Source organism: Neopsephotus bourkii, unplaced genomic scaffold (assembly GCF_033783945.1).
Source record: "Neopsephotus bourkii isolate Nb327-2 ecotype Australia unplaced genomic scaffold, CSIRO-AGI_Nbou_v1 NB_659, whole genome shotgun sequence".
NCBI lineage: Eukaryota > Metazoa > Chordata > Aves > Psittaciformes > Psittacidae > Neopsephotus > Neopsephotus bourkii.
In genome coordinates, this window is record NW_026901158.1 from 2,083,341 (window position 1) to 2,106,429 (window position 23,089).

The 23,089-nt window shown below is 51.8% G+C and overlaps 1 protein-coding gene across 13 annotated transcripts in view; it reads left to right on the top strand.

Moving 5' to 3' along the window:
• Window positions 1-23,089, top strand: part of DAB2IP (DAB2 interacting protein) — a 207,943-nt gene that overhangs the window by 142,302 nt on the left and 42,552 nt on the right. Inside the window, exon 1 of one of the 13 annotated variants that reach the window (XM_061352513.1) lies at window positions 11,984-12,098. The exons of 8 other annotated variants lie outside the window; for them this stretch is intronic. Coding sequence is in view for 2 of the 5 variants with exons in the window: in XM_061352510.1 (XP_061208494.1) it covers window positions 19,176-19,288 (113 nt within the window). In the remaining 3 variants the exon portion in view is untranslated. Of the gene's footprint in view, window positions 1-11,983; window positions 12,099-18,903; window positions 19,289-20,326; window positions 20,425-20,493; window positions 20,644-20,910; window positions 20,917-23,089 lie in introns of those variants that run through there. 4 more of the 13 variants (XM_061352510.1, XM_061352511.1, XM_061352512.1 and 1 more) reach the window with 4 other exon arrangements.

A 23,089-nucleotide genomic window follows, 5' to 3' on the forward strand; every position in this document is an offset into this window, starting at 1 on the left:
CAGCCCCTGCTAAACCCACAGCTATAATACACCATAAATCTAGGCCTTAAATAGATTTATTCCCTGATCAAGAACCCCAGAGACCTCTTAGCCCTCGTAGACACTAAAGTTGGTGTTAATTATAAAGCTGAGTGTATTAAGGCCAGATCTCTTGGTATTTATATGGAACTGTATTGCTAAGCCAGATTTATTATTTTAATGAGAGGAATAAACTGTAATACAGTAGAACTCTTGTGGTCTTGAACTTCCAAGACCCATCCCAGCACCATTCACATGGCTGGGCAGTGCTGTGCCAAAGCCTCTCAGCAGCACTGACCATGTATTTTAGCACTTTATGGCATTTTCTCCATTTTCCACCTAAAAACCTTCCTGTATCAGTAAGCATTTCAGTGGAGTTTAAAAAAAATGCCTCAATTGTCATGTTTTCATACTCTTCATACATTGCTCTGTATTCAGAGCATCCTTTGCAAGACGGGGACAAGCATATAACTTTTAGGAGGCAAAGGCTGTTTTTTCCCTCTTATTTACTGATACAGCTCTAAGCCTGGCTGATGGTGACTGGAGTTACTCAGCTGTGAAAAGCACTCAGGGATGTGAAAGCAGAGGGTGTTTCTGGCCATTAGCACCAGTGTTAGCACAAGGATCCACTTAGTCCCAGCCCACAGCTGGGCTCTGAGTGGTGGCTTGGGCTGGCAGGTAGAGATTAAATGCCTGTTGGGTATATTTAGCAATAACACTATGCCAGCATGACAGTAAGTGATTTTGGGGCTACTGATAATGTTAACATTCATCCAGGATGGATTTTATTTCTCATATCGGAGAAACTCTCATTTTGGAAGTAATGGAAGCATAGTTTGGAAATGGCATCATCCAAGGCCAGGCTGGATGTGGTTCTGAGCAACCTGATTTAAGATATTCCTGCTCGTTGAACTCGATGAGCTTTGAAGGTCTCTTCCAACCCAAACTATTCTATGATTCTATTTTAAAGGAGAAAGAACCCCATGCGTTGGCAGTTTGAGGGAGATGTTCTGGACAGAAAAGGTACAGCCTGAGATAAGAGGAACCCAATGTGTTCATGTAGATCTAAGCTTTCCTGTCTGGTACTTCTTCCCTCCTCCCACCCACCTTGGGGCTGAAGTGAGGTAGATCTGACCTGTTCCCACTGCTCTGCACACAGGAGCCGAACCGCCCGGGCTGGTTCCTGGGATATTCCTGGCTCCCAGAGCACTCAGACCAGGAAACCGCTCCCTGAGGCACCGAGGCAGTTTCTGAAGTGCTTCCACAAACACAGATAAGCGCAAACTGTTGAAACCCAACCACTGGGGCTCTCTCCTGCCCCTTCCTCTGCCTGCAGTGGGACAGCCGGGTGGGGGGGAGGCAGCTCCTGCCTCCGTGCTGCCTGTAGCTCACCCTCCTAGGGATGGAAAGAGACCCAAGCAGATTGAGGACACTGCAGTCAACTTAAAATCCATGTTCAGAGGGGCTGTTTCCTTTCTCTCTTCATCTGATGAGCTTCCCCCCCTTATCTGTGCCACAGTGTTTTGTTCAGCCGGGCTGCCTCCGGTTTGTCAGTACAACCAGTCCCTGTGCCTCTTACGGGAAAGCAGAACCCTGAGCCCAAACCCCTCGGTCTCGTGACTTCGGAGCAGTTCCATGTTGGCAGTGCCCCCATGGTAACTAATGTTATTTGTTAATTAATCCTTTGAATTACAGCCAAGCAAATAAGCACGAGTGCTGGCCGCTCCTTCCCAGCTCCATGCAGGTCCTGGGCTGGCGGCAACAGTCCTGCCCTTGCCACGTGTGATGGAGCCAGGCCTTTGGGGTCCTTTCTCTGAATAGAAGGAGAAATTGCTCTTCAGTGCTTCTTTTAGGGTGTTTTCTCTACTTTCATGCCCTGTAAGTGCCTCTTCTTCACTGTCACTCTTCTGCCCCAAAATCACAGCCTCTTGTCTTCAGTTCAATTTTTCCATTTAATGAAATAACCCTGTAATTAAACGCTCTTTACAAATCCCTGGGCAGGGTATCTCCTGACAGAAAGCACTCTGATTTTTAGTATTATTACTAAAGCAAAGTAATGAAATGCTTGAATCCTTGTCAAGTGTAATTCCGGGGGTTAATCACTTAAGTTGAAAGGAAAAGTTAGCTCCATCACTGATGCTGAACTGATGAGCTCTGTGTCCTGTAAAGTTCTTTACTTTTTAATTAGCTCTTGTTCTGGCCTAGAACATGCAATACATGTGGTTGCACATACATTTGTATGAGCTCCTGCATGGTAGCACAGGGTGTTTAAGTGTGTTTGGTTTTCTGTTCCACTGGGCAATAAGCTAAATAGAGGGGAAGCTGAAGGAGAATGAAAGACTTTTGCTGTCTGTGATGTGTAGCTTGACAAAGCCACTGAGCACCTCACCAAGAAAAGCAAAGCTAAAAACATCTGAACTTGCTGAAATGTTCTCATCATCGAGAAATATTTTTGCAGCTTCGGTTTGAAGTACAAAAGAAAAGCAGCTCTGTGAATCAGACAATCCCACATTCCCTCCTGACCTGCACTAGCTGCTGGGTCATGCACTCCTTTCCCATCTCCGAGCTGTTTGTGTTAATGATTTCCAGACCCCAGCTAAAGGCTCAGAAAGCACTTGGGCAGATGTTGGCCATCTGGGCTCTCAGAACAAGGCTTCCCAAAGCCAGGACAGGTTCAGCTTCCAGAGTGATGGTTTAGACATGGAGCCCTTCTCACAGCTAGGTCAGCTGGGGCTCAGAGTCTGTGCTTGCTGCATATTCTGCTCTGGGCATGGGAGCCTGGGCAAGGGTATGACACCTGTGGGCTGTCAGCATAGAGCAGCGGGGCTGTGGGAGATGGGTCTCTCCTGTTGCTGTCAGTACGGCACTGATGAAGATGGCAACAGCACGAGTCTTCTGGGGCACCAGGAAGCAGCGCCAAGGTTACAAGCAGCCTTTGTTTGGTGTGTAGAGGCTTTACAGATGAAGTTGCACATCTCTGGCAGAAGACATCTGCAGCAGATGCAGATAGCCAGGAAATGTATTTGATACCTCCTCACTAAGGAGCAGTCTGGGGGATAAGAAGCGTAACGTGCAGGACTGACAGTGCTGGCTGCATCCATGAGCCCGTGTGTGCGGGAGCACTGGGAAAGGGCAGGGAGACACTACGGAAACGTGGCATAAGCTAAGGTGAATCATTCCAAAGGACCATGGAGGCCTGTGCCCTACTTAGTTCATGGCTGTGTCTGTACTGGATGTGATGCTGCAGCACAGTGTGTGTCCCCAGCACCTCCCACATCCCTCTGTGCCTGCCTGGAGCAGGCAGGATGTGTCCTGCATGGCACCGCCAGCCCTGCCCCTACCTGAGCTGTAATCCCTCTGCCAGCAGCTCTTCCTCATGAAAACACACTGTCCTGCCCCATCCTGTCTTCAGTGGCCAAGGAACAGGCATTTCCCTGGTGCCGTGGTGCATCCACTGCCACAGACAGGGTTCAGCTCCTTCTTCAGTGTGGCCTCTGAGGCTCTGCGTGGGCTCTGTGCTTGTGCTCAGCTCTTCTGCTTAGATGGCAAGGAGGCTGCCCCGGAGGGAGACAGTCTCACACAGGAAGAGGAGAAGGGCAGGTACGTTTGGGGTGGTTCGGAGGCAGTGGAAGGGTAAGTTCAGCTGGAAGGAGGAGGGCGGAGGGTTTGGGCTTGTTAGGCTGCATGTGGCCAGCTGAAACGTTCCTTTCTTCTGATCTTCCTTCATCCCGTCTTTGATCAGAGCCATACTTTTCCCTGGAAGGCTTCCAACATTCCTGGGGTAGCTATGAAGCTCCCTTTTTTAACCCCCTATGCAGGCCACATCCCTCAAATTTAAGAAGGACGCTGCGCTGATGAAGTGGGACTGCTGTGTGTAAAATCCCTTCTGGGTAAACACGTTTGACTTCTTCAGACGTTCTTGATCTCTCTTTATGGCTAGAACAAGCACAGAACAGGGGACAGCAGCACAGGCTCCCGCATTCATCTCATAGCTTGACTCAGTGCAGTGAGGAAAAGCATCCCCATAAAGAATTCAAGCTGTGGTTTGGGTACAGATGCCCAATAAATGGAGAACTTTTGGCCTCCCTCATTTCTAGACTGACATGTCAGACAGATCCGTGTGCCAGAAGCACACTGGGAAGCAAAGACTGGGTTGGGAATGATGCCAGGAGCAAAGATGCGTTTGTACAGCTTTGGAGCAGCAGCTCCTAGACCATCTCCGGCCTAGGCAGCAGGGTGATGCAGGGAACCCCAGTGCTGGGTAGGGACGATGCTTGTAGAAAGGACAACACAAAAGAGCATCACACCCTGCGCCTGCTTAGCAGGGTCAGAAGCAAAAGAGAAAAGGCTTCGTTCTCCAGAGGTGAAGAGCCTCTCCTTCCTGCAGCAGGAGGAGCCTGACACTAGATAACTAAATGTGAGAGGATTCATAAAAACCTAATTTATAATTTGCCAGAATATAATCCTATTTGATCAGTGTTATTCAGTTCCCCTTTCTTTTGGAATTCAGTGCACTTAACTGTTCTACGAGGGTTTATGAATGTTTAAAAATTGCTTTGTGGTCCCTAAAGTAATTCGACAAGTCTGACAGCTATTGATTAAAAACCTGGAATTATTCAGGCTGGAGGATGACTTAGGGGATTAGATAGAAAGTTTTTTCAAATGTGGAAGGAAATAAGATGTTGGAAAGTAAATATGTTCTGGAATAGTTTTGAAAAATCCATTACAACTGTGAAATTAAATTGAAATGAGATACTTGGTGTGGAGATGGAGGAACTAAATGCTGGCTTTACTATTTAGGCATGGGGTACGGCTCGCTATCCCGGGTCCAACAAATGTTTCCCTGGAAGGCGCTGGATCCATGGCAGGGGAGCCCCGGCACCTGCCCGCTCCTGGCCAGGGCCCAGCCAGCTCCTCCTGTTCAGCCCTTGTGCATCATGGAGTTAGATTGCAAGCAAGGTCAGTGGGCAGCTGTGGGGCTGATGGGAATGGGGCTCCTTCTGTGCAATATGGATGTTCCTGTTTGTGGGACAGACGGGAGCTAATCGAGACTACATGACCACAGCCTCATGGACTCTCCTCGTTTGTACTCTGCTGCGGTAGCTGGGAGCAGCTATTGTGCTGGATACCTCTGTCTCAACTTGTCCTTCTGCCCCAGACCTCCAGGAAGGAGATCCAGGGACGGGCTGTACATCTCTGTGCATGCCGAAGAGACTCTCCTAGGAAACTGTTAGACCAGCCAGGTCATTTTCCATAAGGAAAGGACCAGAAGGAATTCTTTGTTCAGCAGATCCAGAGCTGCTCTGTTAGTGATAACAGTGTTTTAGAATATCCTTCATAAATGTGATGTCTCCGTCTTAGCATCGTGGGGGCTTTATCCTCATCCTCCCTCCTGGAAGGCTAATGTCAGATTGCAGTTCTCTCATGGTTAAAAGCCCTCTTCTGATTTTCAAGTCTCCATCTCTTCACTGCCAGGTTTTAGCCACTTGTTTCCCCAGTGCTGCCCTGTGGCCTGAACAGCTCTTGTCTTTCTCAAGGACATACAGTCCTCGTGCCCTGCAGTCTCTTATAGGCTGAACAGGCTGAGTGTCAAAACGCTCCAGCATCAACCTGAATGCAAACCAGGAGGTATCATAGCCCTCCACCCCTCTGCATTGAGACTCAGGTCAGTCCTTTGGGACAGAAGTGGGAACGTTTCCAGCTTGGCTGGGACCCAGCATTCAGCCCAATCAAAACACTCTGCAGATCTGAGGGGCATTGATGTTGCTGGTGTTTAATCAGATGATTGCTGGCTGTTGGTTAAATTCTTGAGTGATTCTGTCCACATAGATAATAAATTGCTGTGATGATTCAGTTCCAGGGATTGAACAGCAGATTTGTGGATGTGGAGATATTAAATAAGCAGGTTCCTTGGCCTGTTACCTCTGCAGGGTACCACACAGCCTTCCCTCATCTCCAGTAAATCCCAGTTTCACTGGAATCACTGTAAACCATGTGTTCAAAAGCCTGTCTGGGGAGTCTGCAAGGTACAACAGGGAGCTTCTCCTACACCATGCATGGTGCTTTAAACCCTTGGGCTATATACGGCCCTCAGTTGTATTGCAGTGACAATATGAAGTCTTAAAAAGATAAGCGGAAAGAAAAGAGACCTTCACATTTGTGCTACAAAACACAAGGCTCCAGTTGTCATTCTGCAGCAGACAGGGATTATCCCTGAAGCCTGCACCTCCAAAGGGAAGGGCAGTAATGAAGCTGACCCCAGGCACACTTTGAACTTGGCTACCACTGATTAATCAAGTTTTTCCTTCCTTGAGCCTGATTTAGTTCTTATGCTCAGAATGAAGGATTGAAGTTAAGAAACTGTTGAGAAATGGAAGGACAGCTCTCATCCCCTCATCCTCATCTCATCCCCTTCCCTAGCACATGCACACACACGTGGGTAGTAGAGGGCTCGATGTGACTGATGAAAAATCAGTCTCTGAAGGCATTCCTGTCCCAGAATTCTTGTCATTCCTCCTGCAATTGCACCACTTTCCCTCTGGATTTCCGTTCTTGTCAAGCTTGAAATGTCAGCAGGGCATGACAAACACTTGGCTAATGCTGGCTGTAGGTCTCCGGGCAGGGTGGAAGGTGTAACAGTGATTCTGCATTTCTGTGGCAAGTGGGGAGGTTTCTGTGCAGCTGTGGAGTTTCTTTCATTCCTTCATTCAGTGACTGAGCTTTCTGGGGTGTTTCAGATCCATCAGTGGCAGGGCTGAGGCCCAGCACTGCCAAACAGGACCCCAAGATCAGAGATCTCTTCCTCTGCTTCAGACAGCAGAGGGTGGGAATGAGGATGAGACTGTGGCTGCTCCCTGGGCTGCAGGCTTGCACAACAGCCCCGAAACTTCACAGCCCTCCTTGGTTAATAGCTATAATGAGTATAATACGAGTTCATTAACGTGCTGGTATTTACAACCTTCTGTATGGGCAGGGGAGTGCTGAATAAAACATAAAGAAACCCATGCAGGTCCAGTGAAGACACTGGATCCAAGATTTTGGTTGTACTTACAAGGACTTGCCTAGACCAGAGGCAGAGTGGCTGGAAGCGGGGGGACAATGTGGCACCGGCACCACCAGAGCACCCTGGCACTGCCGAAACCCTGTGTGACAGCTCTGTGATTTGTGACTGGGGACACGTAGGGCCAGGCCAAGGGGAATGGCTTGAACCTGCCCGAGGGGAGACTGAGCTGAGCTCTTAGGCAGAAGCTCTTCCCTGTGAGGGTGCTGAGGCGCTGGCACAGGGTGCCCAGAGAAGCTGTGGCTGCCCCATCCCTGGCAGTGCTCAAGGCCAGGTTGGACACAGGGGCTTGGAGCAAGCTGCTCCAGTGGAAGGGGTCCCTGCCTGTGGCAGGGGCTGGAACTGGAGGAGCTTTAAGGTCCCTTCCAACAGAAACCAATCTGTGATTATGATTCTATAACTGACATTTGCAGGGTTATTTCCACTCTGTAATGAACAGGGCAGTAGTGTAGATCACTGCTGAGATGAGCAGATACTGGCTTTGAAAAGTCTGTTAGGTAGGACTAGTGATAAGGAGAAGTGCAGATACGCAGCAGAACAGCTCAGTTGCTTTTTTTCCTCCACTTTGTTGGTATTTGGTTACCACCATGGAATTGTTTTGTTTTGGAAGGAGTTTTGTAGAACAAAGTTGGGAATAGGTTTGGTCCCACCAACCAACTGAATCGACTCATCTCCGGAAAGCCATCAGCCACTGCTTTCCTGACGCTCTGTGCTGGCTGATGCTGTATCCCAGTAAACGCACAAGGAGTTACAGGGATGGTGGTTTTACATGTATAGTCAGAGCTAAAACAACTTGTCAGAAATGATTCTGCTGATCCCTTAATTGCAATTCTTTAACCCACTTTTGGAGTAGAAACAATAGTTTAGAGTAACGGGAGAGTACGTTTTGATTGAAGGATGTACAATAATCTGCCCCGAATCTGCTCGGCTGCATTGTACCAAATTAACTTATTTCTCTGTATTTGTTCCTATTCAAAGCATAAATAATTCAGCGTTTTGTCTCTCTGTGAATGTGAGGAGCATGCTTGCTGGTTCCAGATCAGATGGAGCAGCGATGTTTATTACTCTGATGTTGGAGAATGATTGTTGCATATTTAATATCACCATAAATAAAAACCATGGAGCTGTGTTCCTGCTTGTGGGATGGGCATGTGGCTCTCTCCTGGCATGGCTGATCTACAGCACTCAGAGCTTTTAGGGGATGCAAGCAGAGGCTTTGCTGGCCCGTGGTGACACAGGGCATGAGTGGTGCCTGCACTGACCAGCATCCTCCTGCAGCACTCCCAGCCCCAATCTGCTCAAGCAGAATCCTTTATCTCACACAGAAATACTGAGACTCGCACAGTGTCACAAAGCAAATACCAGAAGAAGTAAAACAAACCTCATTAAAATAAAGTGGCTGGATGATAAGGCGAGTGTTTAACACACCTTTTAACAGCAGTATGTCTTTTCCTCATTTTATCTTGCTAATGCCTTTAAAAACTGCCTGAAAGTGTTTTACAGTAATTGCCCAAGTAGCTGGAGTTTTAGTGTTCTTAAAATGGGCATTGAACAGCTCTGATTTTGGTAGGTCTATTAGTATGGGGAAAGTACCATGTGGTGGGTGAGTATGCGCACCATGCCTGTTAATCCCAGTATAATTCACATCTCTTCCAAGGGTGGCACAGGTTTTAGAGCACTCTGCAGTGCTGGGCCCGGGTGTTGTGCCTCACTGGAGTAGTTTTGCAGGGTTTGTCCCTTCTCTGCTGGGCCTGTGCACAGGATTTCGCCCCGGCACTGTGCTGAACTCTGTCACCCAGCGCCGTTTTCCATCTTCTGCTCTAAAATTCACTGCCTTGGAGGTAAATTCTTGTACATTTTACCTAAGATGCTTGCCAGAATAAAGGGAGTGAGGCGCTGCTTGGCAGTAGTGAAAAGCAAGGGAGAAAGAGCGAGCTTTGTCCAGGAGCCATTTGCAAGCCAAGGCAGTCCCGCTAGGTCACATTCTTGTTCTCTCAGCCTTGGCATGGATCGCCTCTCTTTAATGGAGTCCAGTGTTCCCAGTGTTTCCAAACTTGTTCTAGTGTTTGCAGCAAGCTGGGATGGTCTCTGAGAAACAGTTTGTCTGGATCTGATTTAGAGCAAGGCAGCGTCATCGTGTTGGAAGCACGAGAGGCTCCGCGCAGCGCTGCGAGCACCAGGAGGGATGGACGTTGCTCCTGCTCGCATGCGGGAGGCTGAGGTCTCTGAGGGGGTCCATGTCAGTGTCCAGGGAGGACTGGGGAGTACAGACAGGGCACCAGCTCCTCCTGCTTCAGGTTTGCTCCTCTTGTACTGGGCTACCTGCTAATGTGGTCACAGAAGAAGTGTGAGGAGGAAAGCCCTCCTGTCAAGCCTGAGGAGCGACTCCAGTGAAGCCAGCAGTGCTGGGCAGTGTTAAACAGATGTGGATCAGAAATGGTTCAGACCCCTCCCGTTCCTGGAACACAGCCATTCTGCTTGTTTAGTATTCTGAAAGCAGAGTTAATAACTATTTTTGTCTCTATTCTCATTTCTCACGTACATCCAAAGGCTCTGTTGAGGGTGAGCTTGACAAGCCAGGCTGCAGTTAGGATGCCAAAAATCTCAAAACTGTCATGGAGCGAGACAAGGATGAAGTTAAAAAACAACTGAGATAAAAGGGCTGCGGAGTCCAAACTGCAGCATGGGGCACATCTCCCATCCTCAGAGAGACGGGAATGCACGTCGTGGAGCTCTTCCTGGTGAACCACTCAAGTTGTGCTTTCCGCCTGCACTTGGGATGTCACTGGGCTTGTGAAGGAGCTGCTTTCACACTTCCACAGGCAAAGGCATTGAAAAGCATTTTTGTTTCTTAAAGTGCAGAAGGTAATAAAGTGTTTATGGGGTAGTATAAGAGGAGGCACATGTCAAAGGCACCAGGACTGTACTCAGGGATGGCACATCAACCTAATGCAGGGGGTTTTATTGCTGTCTTCCAAACAATAGCATTCAGACTTAACATTCATCCCTTGGCTGCATCTCACTGTCTGAGCAGGAGGAGGGTCTGGGTCAGGCACTGTCTGACGTTACGTCTCAGGCAGGCACTGAACCAGTTTGGGTTTCCTCCCGAGCTTCCTCCCAGCTGCTTTCCTTTTGTGGAGACAGTCACATTGGTCGTTATTAAAGTAAAAACAGAAGGGGAGTAAAGTGATTCATCTTCCCAAGCAGCTTCGCTAAAGGCTTTCATTAACTCACCATGGGCAGGAATGTGTCTGCTGAGGAAAATGTGCTTTGTCCAAGCGACCCGACTGCCCCAACCGCTGCGTCCTTTTCCGCTAGGAGGGCTCTGAGGGAGCCCTGTGCCAGGAGTGACCCGTGCTTCTGGCTGGGACTAAACACACAGTGTTTGCCCTGGAAATCAGTGCTTGTCCTGGCACTGTCACCCCTTGGGGTCGGCAGAGCGGGGTGGGAGACACGAGAGTGGAGCCCACCCTCGGCTCTCCCTCCTCAAGGTGAACCCATCAGAGCGGGGCTGAGCCCGATGCATGTGAACCACTGTGGGGAGCACACTCTGCTGCCCAGGGACTGGGGTTACCCTTGCCACCAGCTCTCATCTCTGTGAAAACACAGAACTAAACAAAAGCAAACAAGAAATCTGGGTTCAGATCCCATCATTCCTGGACAGGGATGTGTGCTGTGGGCACTTCAGAGAGGTGCTTGGCAGCTTTTCCAGGCTGTGGATGTGCTGCTGGCAGCTGTGCTGCAGCTGGTTTCTGCAGGAGATGTGGGTTGGAGACTGCAGACATTGAACCCATCCCTCTGCATCCGGGGAAGAGTACCTTGTGTTATCCTTGCATTACCGCCCTCAGCAGCCAACCTGATCCTCACCGGTTGGGCTGTTCTGAAGTGTTCAAGGAAGGGATGGAATTGTGGAACATTTTACTCACTTGGGAATCGTTTTAACTTCTCGGAAGTCACCACAGCACCAGTACTGTGCATGTCCCACCCCTTTGCTGACACATGAGCCCAGCAATTTGAATTGGCCTTGTGCTCTGTCAATGAGATAGGACTGGAGGTCAGGCAGTGACTTACTCACAGTGTGCTCAGTTGCTCATGGTCAGCCAGGGTCCATTTGTGTAATTCCTGTTGACAAGCTGTTGATTTCCTAATGGAAGAACAGCCCTCACACACAGGCATGGACACAGCCTTGCAGCCAGGGCTGGAGCGAACCATGCCCCAGTGAGACCATTCCTGAGGGTGTATGTGTGTGAGTGTGTGCCCAGCTTTCGGAAGGAGGCAGCAATTGGACTCGTCTGGAAGATGAAGTCAGGGACCTACAAATACAGCACAGGCAGAGAGGAGTAATAGTGGGGGGCTGATACCAGCAAATGGATCTTTTCAGCTCGCAGTTTGAAGCCAGTATTCACTGAGATGGGCAGCTGTGCCTTAGAGGAGCGATGGAGAAGTGGCACTGGATGAGGTCCCCCAAGGCCTTTCCCCATTGCAGCCCCACCTGGCCTGGGTAGGGGACACCCGGTGAGGACAGTGGCTGGGCTCCTGGCTGGGGAGGAGCTCGCCCATCACCTGGACTGGTTTGGGAGCTTCAGCTGAATCACCTGTCCTGCCTGTGCCCTGCATGAACCCTGCTCTGCCTCCAGGGCTGCATCAGAGATGCCTGGGGTCAGCCGTGTCCTGGAAAGGAGGGACAGGACAGTCCAGGGCCCCCCTTTGTACGTTATTCCCGGTTGTTATAGAGCCATGTTAGGTGTCAGTGCTCGCTGCGCAGCTCTGGTGACGGCAGGCGGAAAGCAGCCGGGACTGGCTGGGCTGGACTTTGCTTTCCCGTGTTTACAGTGCGGTGCTCCTCTGGGAGCCGCGCTGCCGCTGCTGCTGCTGCTGCTGCTGCTGCTGCTGCTGCTGCTGCTTCTGCTTTCAGTTTTGCTCTCGGGGTTGGGATATAAAGGCAGGCGGGCTGGCGCTGCCGAGGCTGGCGGGGAGGAGAGGCGGCACCGCCAGCCAGCGGCTCCTGCCACCCGGCCAGGTGAGTCCCTCCTGCCATCGGCACTGCCTGCGCCGTGCCCACCCGGCAGCACCGCCCGCTCTTCTGCCCTCTGCCTTCCCTGATGCGGCTGGGAGCTGAGGGCAGGCTTTGGTACCTGGGGGAGCCTGCTCCAGCCTCTGCCCTTCCCCACGCTGGGGATGCTGCAGGTCCAGGTCCCTCCTTCTTCTTGGGCAGTGCTGGGTTTCTGCTTGCTTGGTTTTCCTCTTAAACCTGTGTTACATCTGATCGAGTCTTGGGCAGGAAGAGAGGTGCAGGGAATGCGCAGAGGAGGTGGCTGTGGGCTGGGAATAGGCAAAGGGAGGGCAGTGGATGTTGGGAAGGAATTTGCAGAGCTGGACCACAGAGTTCAGCAGTGTTCAAGGCCAGGTTGGACACAGGGGCTTGGAGCAAATGGCTCTAGTGGAAGGGGTGCCTGCCTGTGGCAGGGGGTTGGAGCTGGATGAGCTTTAAGGTCCCTTCCAACCCAAACCATTCCATGATTGTACGAGTCTCTGATATTCAGTCCCTTCTCTTTGCCTCATCTAATTCCTCACCAGAGAAGGTGCAGTGCCCTTTGCCAGCATCAGCCACGTGTGCCCACGGACATGCTCCCCTCTGGAACGGAGTCCGGCTTTAGCTGCGATGGAGCGCATCCGGGGCAGGCTCTTCAGCTGAGGAGCAGATTGCAGTTCTGCTGATGAGAACATACGCTGGCCCCGGGTATTCCAGGGATTTGACCTAAGCTCAGCATCTGTCAGGATAAGGAAAGGGGTTTAGTGGCACTGACACAGTGGCTGGGGGGTGCAGGCTCTGCTCTCTTGAGCGATGGGTTTATATTCCAGCACAGGAAGAAAAGCTGTTTGTGGAAATCAGTGGTTTAAGAAATTAAATGCAGGAACAAAATGAAACCCCAGACTTCCCAGATCAAAACATACTGAATTTTCTAGAAGAAAGCAAAATAAGGATTCCTGTTTTCCACTGTGCAGATTTAGCCCCTTGGAACTGAGGAACCACAAAGTGAGTGGAAAAGGCAGGAGCCAGGACTGGGTGTAAGCAGTGGAACCGGGGCTAGATCTGCAGCAAAAGATGTGTCCGTGGCACTATGCTTATTTTAATGCAATTGAGTTACATCAGCTCAGGCTCTTTGTGTCATGTGTCCAGTTTTAACTCTTCTTGTGACCAGTGCAGGCTAGTGGCCTCAAATGTAGGTTTGCACACTGAGAATGGAGTAAAACTGCAGATGAGACAGAAACACCCCTACCTCAGCAGTTAACTGAGGCCGAGGCAGGTTGTGAGGAGCTGTGCAGTGACCCTGGATACCCACCGCAACACAAAATCCTCTGGGATTCTACCTCTATGAAGATTCTGCACAACTCTCAGTGTAAAATGCAGCCCTTTTTGCAATGAAGATGAGCAGGAGTTTAATTTGGTTAATAACTGTGGCAAGTTAATCCTGTTCAGGCCAGGATCAAACCAGTTTCAGTGCATCTGTGTCAGTGCTTTGCATCTGCCTGACTGGATTGATTTAAAATAACTTGGTTACAAAAGGAAATTGTTCCTACTGCACAGCTACTGAATCAGGGCACAGACCGGTCCCTGTTGCTGCCTCCATTCCCTTCTTGCGTATGAAACTTTTGGTCAAGTCCCCCTCTGGTTCCCTTGTGTAGAAGATGAGGATGGAGATACCCGTGTACCAGCCAGGGCTGCTCGCAGAGCTCACTTGGGAATCTCCATGTCCAGTCCAGAAGATGGTAGAAAGAGTTTCTGGTCACAGTGATGTACTGGGTCTAATTTAATCTCTCTGAGAGAAGTCAGCCATCAAATGTTAGGAAAACCAGTGCTGTTGACCTCTCTGTTGGAAGCTCCTGTGCTGGTTATGGCAGTTAGAGGGTTTTAAACTTAGAATCATAGAGAATCATAGCAACTGGTTTGTGTTGGAAGGGACCCTAAAGCTCCCCCAGCTCCAACCCGTGCCACGGGCAGGGACCCCTTCCACTGGAGCAGCTTGCTCCAAGCCCCTGTGTCCAACCTGGCCTTGAGCACTGCCAGGGATGGGGCAGCCACAGCTTCTCTGGGCACCCTGTGCCAGCGCCCCAGCACCCTCACAGGGAAGAGCTTCTGCCTATTATCTAATCTCAATCTCCCCTCGGTCAGTTTAAAGCCAGTTTTAAAGCCAACCTTGTTCTTTTGCTGTCACAGACAAGAGAGCCAAGGACAAATATAGAGCTGAGCTTTCATCCCATGAAGAGAAGACGGGTGTGAGGCTCCTGCACCCCGTCTGCTCTCTAGGCTGGAAGGTCTGTTGAAGCCGATGTGTGTCACAGAGAACACAGCCAGCAAGGCCAGGTCTATGCTGCAGGTACCACAGGGCATACTGTGTAAACACATCTGCATTCATAAACACCCTCTGAGTCCAGTACATTTACTGGTAAGAGCTGTCCCTCCCTTCCCTTGAGAATGCCATCCTGACTACCTTTTGAGATCACAAACCATGACTCTCACTTGAAGCAGACTAGCCTGTGTTTCCATCTTCAGGGAGCCACATCCTATCCTCAGCCCTGGGTAACCATACCTAGCCCTTAATAGACCCCAGCAGCTTTACTGGATTCACTGATACAAGGACCCATGTCCAGAGTTGGGAAACTGAGGCACAAAAAGGGCAGAGAGACCACACCAACCCTGAGTAAAACAGCCAAAACCCTCTTCCTTCAGTCTGGACTTACTCCAAGTATTGCTGTGATACTTTATCAGCTCTTGCTATACATAGATTTATATAAAATCATTTCTATTCCATTGAAGTAATTGTCAGAGATTAATTTTTTAGGGTGTTAGCATCGATTCCTGAGTGGACGTGCCCTGCTGCTCCCACCAGCAGCCTCTATCCAGGGAGAGCTGCACTCGCTGGGTTGGGGGGATGCTCTCTCGCCCTCATTTATTGAAAAGAATTAATTTCAGGTTTAAAATAGTGCTGTCATTTATGAACCCTGTTCAGTCTGTGCCTCACTCCTGAGTCTTCGCTCTGACCTTTCCCTTATCTGGAATCCTCTGGGCTGTACGCTGTGTTCATTAGTTAAACTTTCAGAAGGGAGCAGCAGGTGTGGGCTGTGGATAAGGGCTGCATGGAAGCTTGGCTCCGTGCTCACCTGCACCCCCCGAGCAGGCTCTGCCTGTAATTTAATTTCGGGCAGTGCCAGGATTTGGGCTTTTTTTAAAGAGTTTTTCACAGTTTGTCAATTTTAATAACCATGTTGACATCAGCTCTGGAAGGCGCTGTCCTGGCATCGCCTGAACTCCGCAGGGGTGACACTGGCACTTGAACACATGAGCTGGAGAGGTGATGCTGTGCACCCTGGTATTGCACGGTTTAACTCCTGGTCGCAGAGGATCGGGGTCCCAGCAGAGCTGTATGTGCTCCAGGAAAACCAGGCGGCTCATTCCTGGAAATGGGTTATCAGTGTGAGTCAGGAAGGAGACGTGGAGAGAGCGGGGAAAACCAGTGAGGTGATCTTTAAAGGGATCTTTCCTTTTCCTACCTGTACGTTGGGGAAGAGGGGGACTGCAGGGGGGATTTCCGTCAGGCATTGCTGCACGGATCCTGCAGACACATCTTCCTGCACAGGGATCTGGGGATGTGTTTGGGATGGGGCTGGCTGTGGAGGTGTGCTCCCTGTGTCAGTGTTACTCATTCTGTTGGTGCTTGGCCGTGCTCCCACTCAGGCACTGCATCTGCCCTCCACGTTCCTTAGTGTGTTCTGCTTGCCCTGTACCTTGCCAGTGTATGCTTGGATGCCAGAGTGCAAAACCACTCTGTCTTCCAAGGGCTTCTGTGCCCAGTAACATGCTGGAGGCAGAGGAGAGCAGGGGATAGTGTGTGCTGCCCAGGATGGATTGCCTACAGTCACAGCTCTGAAAGCCATAGAAAAATCACCAGCTTCATTGGTGTGAATCTCTCATTCCATCTGAAAAGAAGGCTCCCATGAGAAGGATGTGCTTTATATCCCTAGAAGACACTAAAATCTATCTGGCTAGAAGGCAGATAGCAATTGGAAGAAATTAGCTTTATATCCTGGTGCCATCTCTGGATAAAATGCACACAATCAAAACAAACTTTAAAAGGCTTTGAGTTTTTCTTCCCTTTTTAAAGAAGAAGTTCAGCAGCAGCAGAACATTTCCCTAACTTTATTCTGACTTTCCATTGATTGGATGTTGGGTTTTAAGAACATCATTTTCTTTAAGAACATCATTTTGTCTAAGAACATCATTCAGTCTCTGAAATCAGCCATTACCTATTACACTGATGCTGTTATGTAGACACCAATATTGTCAGACAGGACAAATCAAAATAAAATGTAGCTTAGATGCTAACACATCTATTTGTGTTTGTCAGGCTCAAAGTCATTGGTACCCCTGTGATTTGGAATTCAAAACTTGACTCCTGCAAATGCTCCTTGGCTCACACTGTCGTGGAATGTTAAGCGGTGTCTCCGGAGCGAGACTAATAGCCCAGAATGAGAGTGAATGTTTGCAGGAATGGCACCTCACAAAAAGCTCTCTAAGATCTGCTGCTAATAGCAATGCTGGGTTTTAAATAAAACCTCCCCAAAAGATGAGTGGCATCTCAGCAAAGACAGCTTTCCTGTTGATTGGGATTATACTCCTAGAGGAAAGCCTCATGCTTGTTCAGGAGAGCAGAAAAGTGAAGCTAATTACAAGCAGAAAGAGAAATTGGCCGGTCCAGACCCACTGCCCAGCTGCTATGAAATACGGTGTAAAAGGCAGCATTAGTCAGAGGTTAAATATTCTTTCGGTGTAAATACTATTGGACACGGTGCCTGGTTCTTAGGAAGTCCAGAGGTCAATTCTGCTTCATGCCTGCAGCCCGGCTCCTGTGAGCATCCAGCCCATCGGAATAGAGCAGGTGAAGGAATCTTTAATAATCCCTGTGTTTAAACTGGCTGCAGGGCCTGGGGCATTTCTGTGCCCTCAGCCTCAAATTGCCTGCTTGGAACTGAACTGAAGGACAAAACCCATGCAAACGCAGCCGAGGGTTCAGGCTGTTGAGCTCCATGTGAATGTGTGGTTTGATGGAGGAACACTGCGAGTCCTGACAGCCGGTTTAATGGTACCTGCAGTGAAATCTGATGTTGCTTGATGATGCTGTAGGTTGTGGTACAGGCACTGGAGAGTTCTTCAGAAGACCCCCACAATGATGACCGTGGCCACCCCACTAACAGCCAGCCAGCTCTGCAATGACATGTCTTTTCATGTTAGTTAGGCTGAAATATGGGATTGTTCAAACTGCTTTTTACAACATCACCAGGTATTTGATCTTAACTGTAAAAGTGGAATAAATGTGGATAATCACAGTCCCTTCCACTGCTAACTCTTCACGGTTTTTAATGCATTCGTTTTTTCCCTGGTGACAGACAGTGTGGTGATAAAGCACTGGCTTCACAGTCAATAAAAAGTGAGAGATACCTGGGTTTAAGAGCTCAAAAGGGTAAACACAGCAGGGGTTTGGAAAGGTCATTGCCCAGAGGACTGGAGGCAAAGCAGTGTCTGACCATCCTCCTCTATCCAGCCGAGGAAAGGGAATAACCCGGGCTTGCCTGGGACCAAGGAGGAAAAGCAACCCAGAGAAAGAGGACTAGAAATAATACAGATAATAATCCCTGAACTAACTGTGAATGGAAAGGGCTGTAATAACCTATCCAAGGTGTTGTGTTACCTGCCCTGTGATGAAGCGTAGGGGCTTTCCTGTCACAAGTGCTACTTCTTAAACAGTGAGTCACTGGGTAGGTGTTGGGATCCCACAGGAACAGGAGGTGCAGATGTGAAGAAGGGGAAAAGGTCACATACTGTGCGTTGGGAGGATGCTGGTGTTGGCAATGGCAGTAATAGCTCTGACTGTTGTACACCCGTGTATCACCCTCAGAGCCGCCTGTGGGGAGAACAGTCGGCAGGGAAACACCACCTTGTGCAGGTGAGGAATGAGGTACAAGCTTGCTTGAAGGAAGCTGGGATAAACCCTGCCTTGGAACAAAATTAGCTGCTTTTTGGTGGTGGCAATGCTTGCTGCAGCTGTATTTCAACACTGAGTCAATGGAGTGAGGTTTCTTTATGGTCTCGCACTCCACGGGAAGGGGGAAAGAGCCATCCCCAAGGCTCCGGTCTGCAGAGGTTCGGGGGGGAATGACCGACCTGTGCATGCAGACCCAGAGCCCCAAGGAGCTGTGCTTTAGACACCAACCCAAGCCCAGCACAGTGGCTGGGGCAGGACCATGGCAGCACGTCACTGCTGGGAAAGAGCAGCAGAATACACAGAGCACCGGTGGGCTCCAACGTCACACATTACTTCATCTCCCAGTGCCAGGCTCCTGTGCCAGTCCTGCATGGACTGACCTTGTGGGATTTCAGGTCTGGAACAGGGGAAATCCAATTGGGCAGTTCCCAGCTCTTTCGCTGGATCTTGCCGTGTCAGCTGGCAGCAGCAGTGCAGCTGCGCTGGGTCCTTACGTCAGCTGGAGCTGCCACCATTCCCAGTGTATCTGCTTCCTGCTGGAACGCAGGCCGACAGTACATCGTGCTTATTGGGTTCCATACCTCCTTCCAGATTGTCCTCATACTGTGTCTGAATGTGCAGCAGAGAATACTCCAGCGCTGGGCTGCAGAGAACCTGGTTCTGTCCTGCTGCCTCTCTGAGGGCTCATTCCAAAGTTCAGGCTCTGCCTTTTCCTGCCTTGCCAGGAAGATAACGGCCTTGGTAAAACTGTAACTTGACCTTAGCGTTCCGCCACAGCGAGGGAGATAAGGTGCTAAAGGAAACACGGGGAGCAAAGCATGGCTGTAGGAGAGGGGACCCCACAAGGCGAAGGCTCCCTGGTGCGGACCCTGGGTGCTGCCGGTGAGCCCGGCTCGCAGGCTGGAGTGGCTGGGGGATGCTGAATGGGATTTCAGTCCGGTGTGCACCATACTTCTGCTCTGGCACACAAAGGACCCCTGTGCTGCTGCTGCTGCAGACTGGAGAAAGAAAAGATTGACTGAAGCTGCCTGTTATTATTTTTGGCTACTCCAGCGATGTATCAAAAGCCTGACGCTGGGTTGATGCTGGTGCCCTACTTTATAGAAGCCCTGAAAAGCAGATCAAGGACAGTGAGCTTGTCTCTCTGCGTGGCAGCTGCCAGCAAAGGGTGAGAGAACTTCAAACCGCTGCTGGGGGGAATGGGGGGAGGTAAAAATGAGGTAAAATGTGCTAAATGCAGAGTGCAAGGGGAAAGGGTCTGCCTGTGCTCCCTGAAGGAGCGCAGTGACTGGGGCTGCTGAGCTGATGCCATCGTCCTCGGGCACGGTGGGGACCCGTCTACCATGGGAGGAAGGACCCCAGTGGCTGTAGGTGACACAGTGCTCCTGATCATTCAAGCCCAGCAGCAGTGCTGCCAGTCCTCCACGTTTCCTGGATCCTTTGGGGCTGGGAGGGGGTCCTGCCCACCTCTCTGGCTGAGGAGCAGAGGATATGCAGGGAGATAGTGTCGGCACTGGGCAGAGAACCTGCAGATTTTGACCCGTTTGTCAGTGCTGTGCGTGGTGGTGCTGGCTGGAGGGACAATCCGGGCAGGAATACGGCTTGGAAGTCACTGGAGGAGGCAAGACTTGCGCCTGCTGCCTTGGGCAGGACCTGCCTGTATCCCACTCCAAGACCTGCTTCCTTCCCCTGTGATGTGGGGAAGCCTGGAGTGTCCTTTCCGACCAGGGATATGTACCTCTGCTCTCGTTTTCCCTTCCGATGCTGACCAGCGTTCGCAGCCCTGGTACCTGCTTCCTCCCTGATCCGGAGCAGCCTTCCCCGAGCTCGAGGATTTCTGATCTGCTGCAGACATGGACGGCAGCCTTTGAAAAGTGGAGAAGGAAGCAGCCCTAAGTAGCAGGCAGGGGACGGTGCCATGTGGTGGGTTTTCATTTACTCGATATCCTACTTTGTTCTTGATGAGTAATGGAGGCATTTGAATACGCCAGGATGACAGCAGCAGTCTGGCTCTGGGAACGTGTCGGCGTGGGCTGGGTGAGGATGGTGGCAATCGGGACAGTTGGACCATGCTGCGCAGCCATCCCCTCTGTTCTCCACCGCTTCGCGTCCTCCTCCTCCCGCACTTACCTGCTGCTCCGGGCACCGTGTGTCGTGACTCTGCGCTTAAACCACCCCGCGGCCGGGCTCTGAGCCTCGCCGCTCAGCCTCATGCGGGGCCGGGGTGCGGGTCATGGCTCACGCAGGAGCGGGCGGCTGCTGCTGCAGGCGCTACTCCCTGCTCTGGCTTGCGCTGCTGCGAAGGTCAGTGACTCGGCTTCCCAAAATGGGAATGGCATGTGCGGGGCGGGCGGCGGGCACGGTCCCGCGGGACGGCCCGGGCCGAGCAGGAGGGGAGCGGCGAGGGAAGAAGCGCCCTCCCGCAGCGCTTGCGGGGATGAGGGCTGAGGAGACGCGGCTCCTCCCGGGGGTTATCACAACGCGATGAACGCGGGCACGGGGCAGGCGGGAGCACGGCGAGGGGTGAGCGGCCCCGCGGCGCACCGGGGCGGGCGGCGGCTGGCGGCGAGCCCGGCCCGCACCCCCCGGAGCCGGCAGCGGGGAGCGGGAGCGGGCCCGGGGCGCTCTGCCCAGCTACAGCGCAGCCAATCGGGCGGGCCCGCAGCAGCGCGGCTGCCGAGCGGGGCGGGGCGGCGGCGGGGCCGGCCCGGGGCGGAGGGGCTGGGGGCGGCCCGCCCGCGGCCGGCGGAGCGCGGCATGGCCGAGGCGGAGCGGGACCGGGATCGGGCCCTGCGGGTGAGTGTCCGCGTACCCCTGCGTGTGCGCCCCGGGCACGGCCGCGCTGCCCGCGCCTACGGAGCCAACTCCGCGCTGCAGCGCTCGGGCGGGCGGGCGCTGTTCGGGGCCGGACCCGCGCGTTGCCCGGCGGGGAAGCGGGGCCGGAGCGGGCGGGGTCAGGGGGCCGCTGGACACCGGGGCTGGGTGCGGGGAGGCCCGGAGCGGGGCCGGGGTGAGGCCGCTGCGGCTGCTGCCGCCCTCGGCCCGGTCCGCCTCGCCTCGCCTCGCTTATTTTTAGCCGCGCTCCGGCCGTGATGCGGTGCGTTAAGAATTTGTTTTCGTCGTTATTTATTCAAACGTCGTCGCAGGCTCGGGCAGCCGCCCCTGGCCCTAGTGCGGGAGCTGGGGCTTGTGCTCCGTTTCCTCACGGTTAATCCGGGAGGAGAGACCCTGCCTTGTGCTTTACTTCTTGTGCAGGTTCTGCTGCCGGGCTTGCGCTCAGCAAAATTCTCAGTGATAAAAATCAACCCCTTTATCCCCGCCATGGGAACTTGTCCCGGGGGCATCCAGGGAGCACCCCGGGTTTCTGTGGCAGGGAGTGGGGGGGTTCCGGGGCTCCTGGCTTTGCCTGTGCCTCCTTAGAGGTTCCCCGGTTGTTCTGGGGGCTCTGCAGTCCCTGCTCACCCCCGAGACTGGTGTTGGTTCTCAGAGCCTTCCTACGGTTGGAACTCCAGGTTGGAGCGCTGGGTCTGTGGCTGCTGTCTGCATCAGATGTCACAGATGTGGCACTGTTTATGCTGGTTTAGGCTGATGCGATAGGAAAAGGTAATTTTCTTTTATATTAAGTGTTGCTTTCTGCTGAAAGCGAGATGGTGCCACCCTGCTCTTGGGAAAGAGGGAGGAGTTTTACTCCCTCAGCTTCTTCACATTGTGGTCATTGAAACTCAGGTATATTTCTGACCATCCTTTGCTTCTTGCTGCTGATGCGTTTTGCTTGCTTTTGCAGTTCCGTCATGTTGCATGCTACAAACAGAGCCCATGTCCTTGCTGGTTACCCTGTGCTGGACCTGCAGGTTTGTCACTGCCAAACCTGGCATTGGCACAATGTTAAACAAACAAATGTCCACGCTCAGGTGGATGTCACGGGATAAAATCATCCTTCGGGTTGGCAAAAACAACGTTTGGAATCTGGCATGGGCTGAGAGAGTCCTTTTGAATGTAATTAATTCTGCTGCTGGTTAAAACTGAGAACAGCCTAAAAACAAGGGCAGGTGTTATTAGTTTAATTACATGTCCTTTGTGTGGCTCAGCCAAGGTGTTGCATTAGGAAGGGTGAGAGGCGGCACCAGGTTCATGTCGTTAGTGCTCTGAGTGGTGCCTCCCAGCACCTGCAACCCCAAAGGCTGCAGAGCATCCCCCTCTGCTTCAGCCCACCATAGCACTGCCAGGGCAGAGGGAGCTGCTGGCATCTAGAGACCTGCAGGAGAAAGCCCAGGTTAGCAGAACATGGGGAGCGATGTGCTGCGTGCTGAGACTTCATCTATGCATCCTGTCCTACAGGAAAGGAAAACATTCTGTCATCCTCTGGGAACGTGCACGTGCTCTTGTGGTGCTGTTCTTGGTTGTTCCCAGAGCATCACTTCTACGTTTATTTGTTCAGTTGAAACGGGATGAGGCACTGGGGAGGAATGGGTGAGAATCGCAGCAGTGGTCAGGAGGTTGGGAGAAGTCAGCACGGGGCAGGGGGAGTCACGGTGCTGATGTGGGGATTGCTGCTGGGCAGGGGAGCTGGGTTGCAGCTACTGCAGGGAGAAACACAGCAATCGGACTGGTTTGGGCTCTGCAGAGAGCAGAGTCCTGGTTTGCGATGCTCCGAGCCTGGGGTGCGACAGCCTGTCCCAATTGTGTGCCCTGGTAAAGCTGGCAGAGGATGGGCTGTGATTTACTCCCATCTGTGACTGCTAAAATCCTTCTCCCATCTGATGCTGCAGATCAGTCTGGGGGAGTTGTCCACTTTGTTCTCAGCCAGAACAAAACCTAATCCCCAGGCTGGACACAGCTCTAAATCCTGTCGATGCTGCATGTGGATCGCAGGGGCTGTTCCAGTGTGTGTGTGCGTCCAGGACCCCTGCAGCGGGTGTGTGCTGGTGAGGGGGTGAGGCCTGCCCTAAAGACTCTTCCCAGCTGGTCA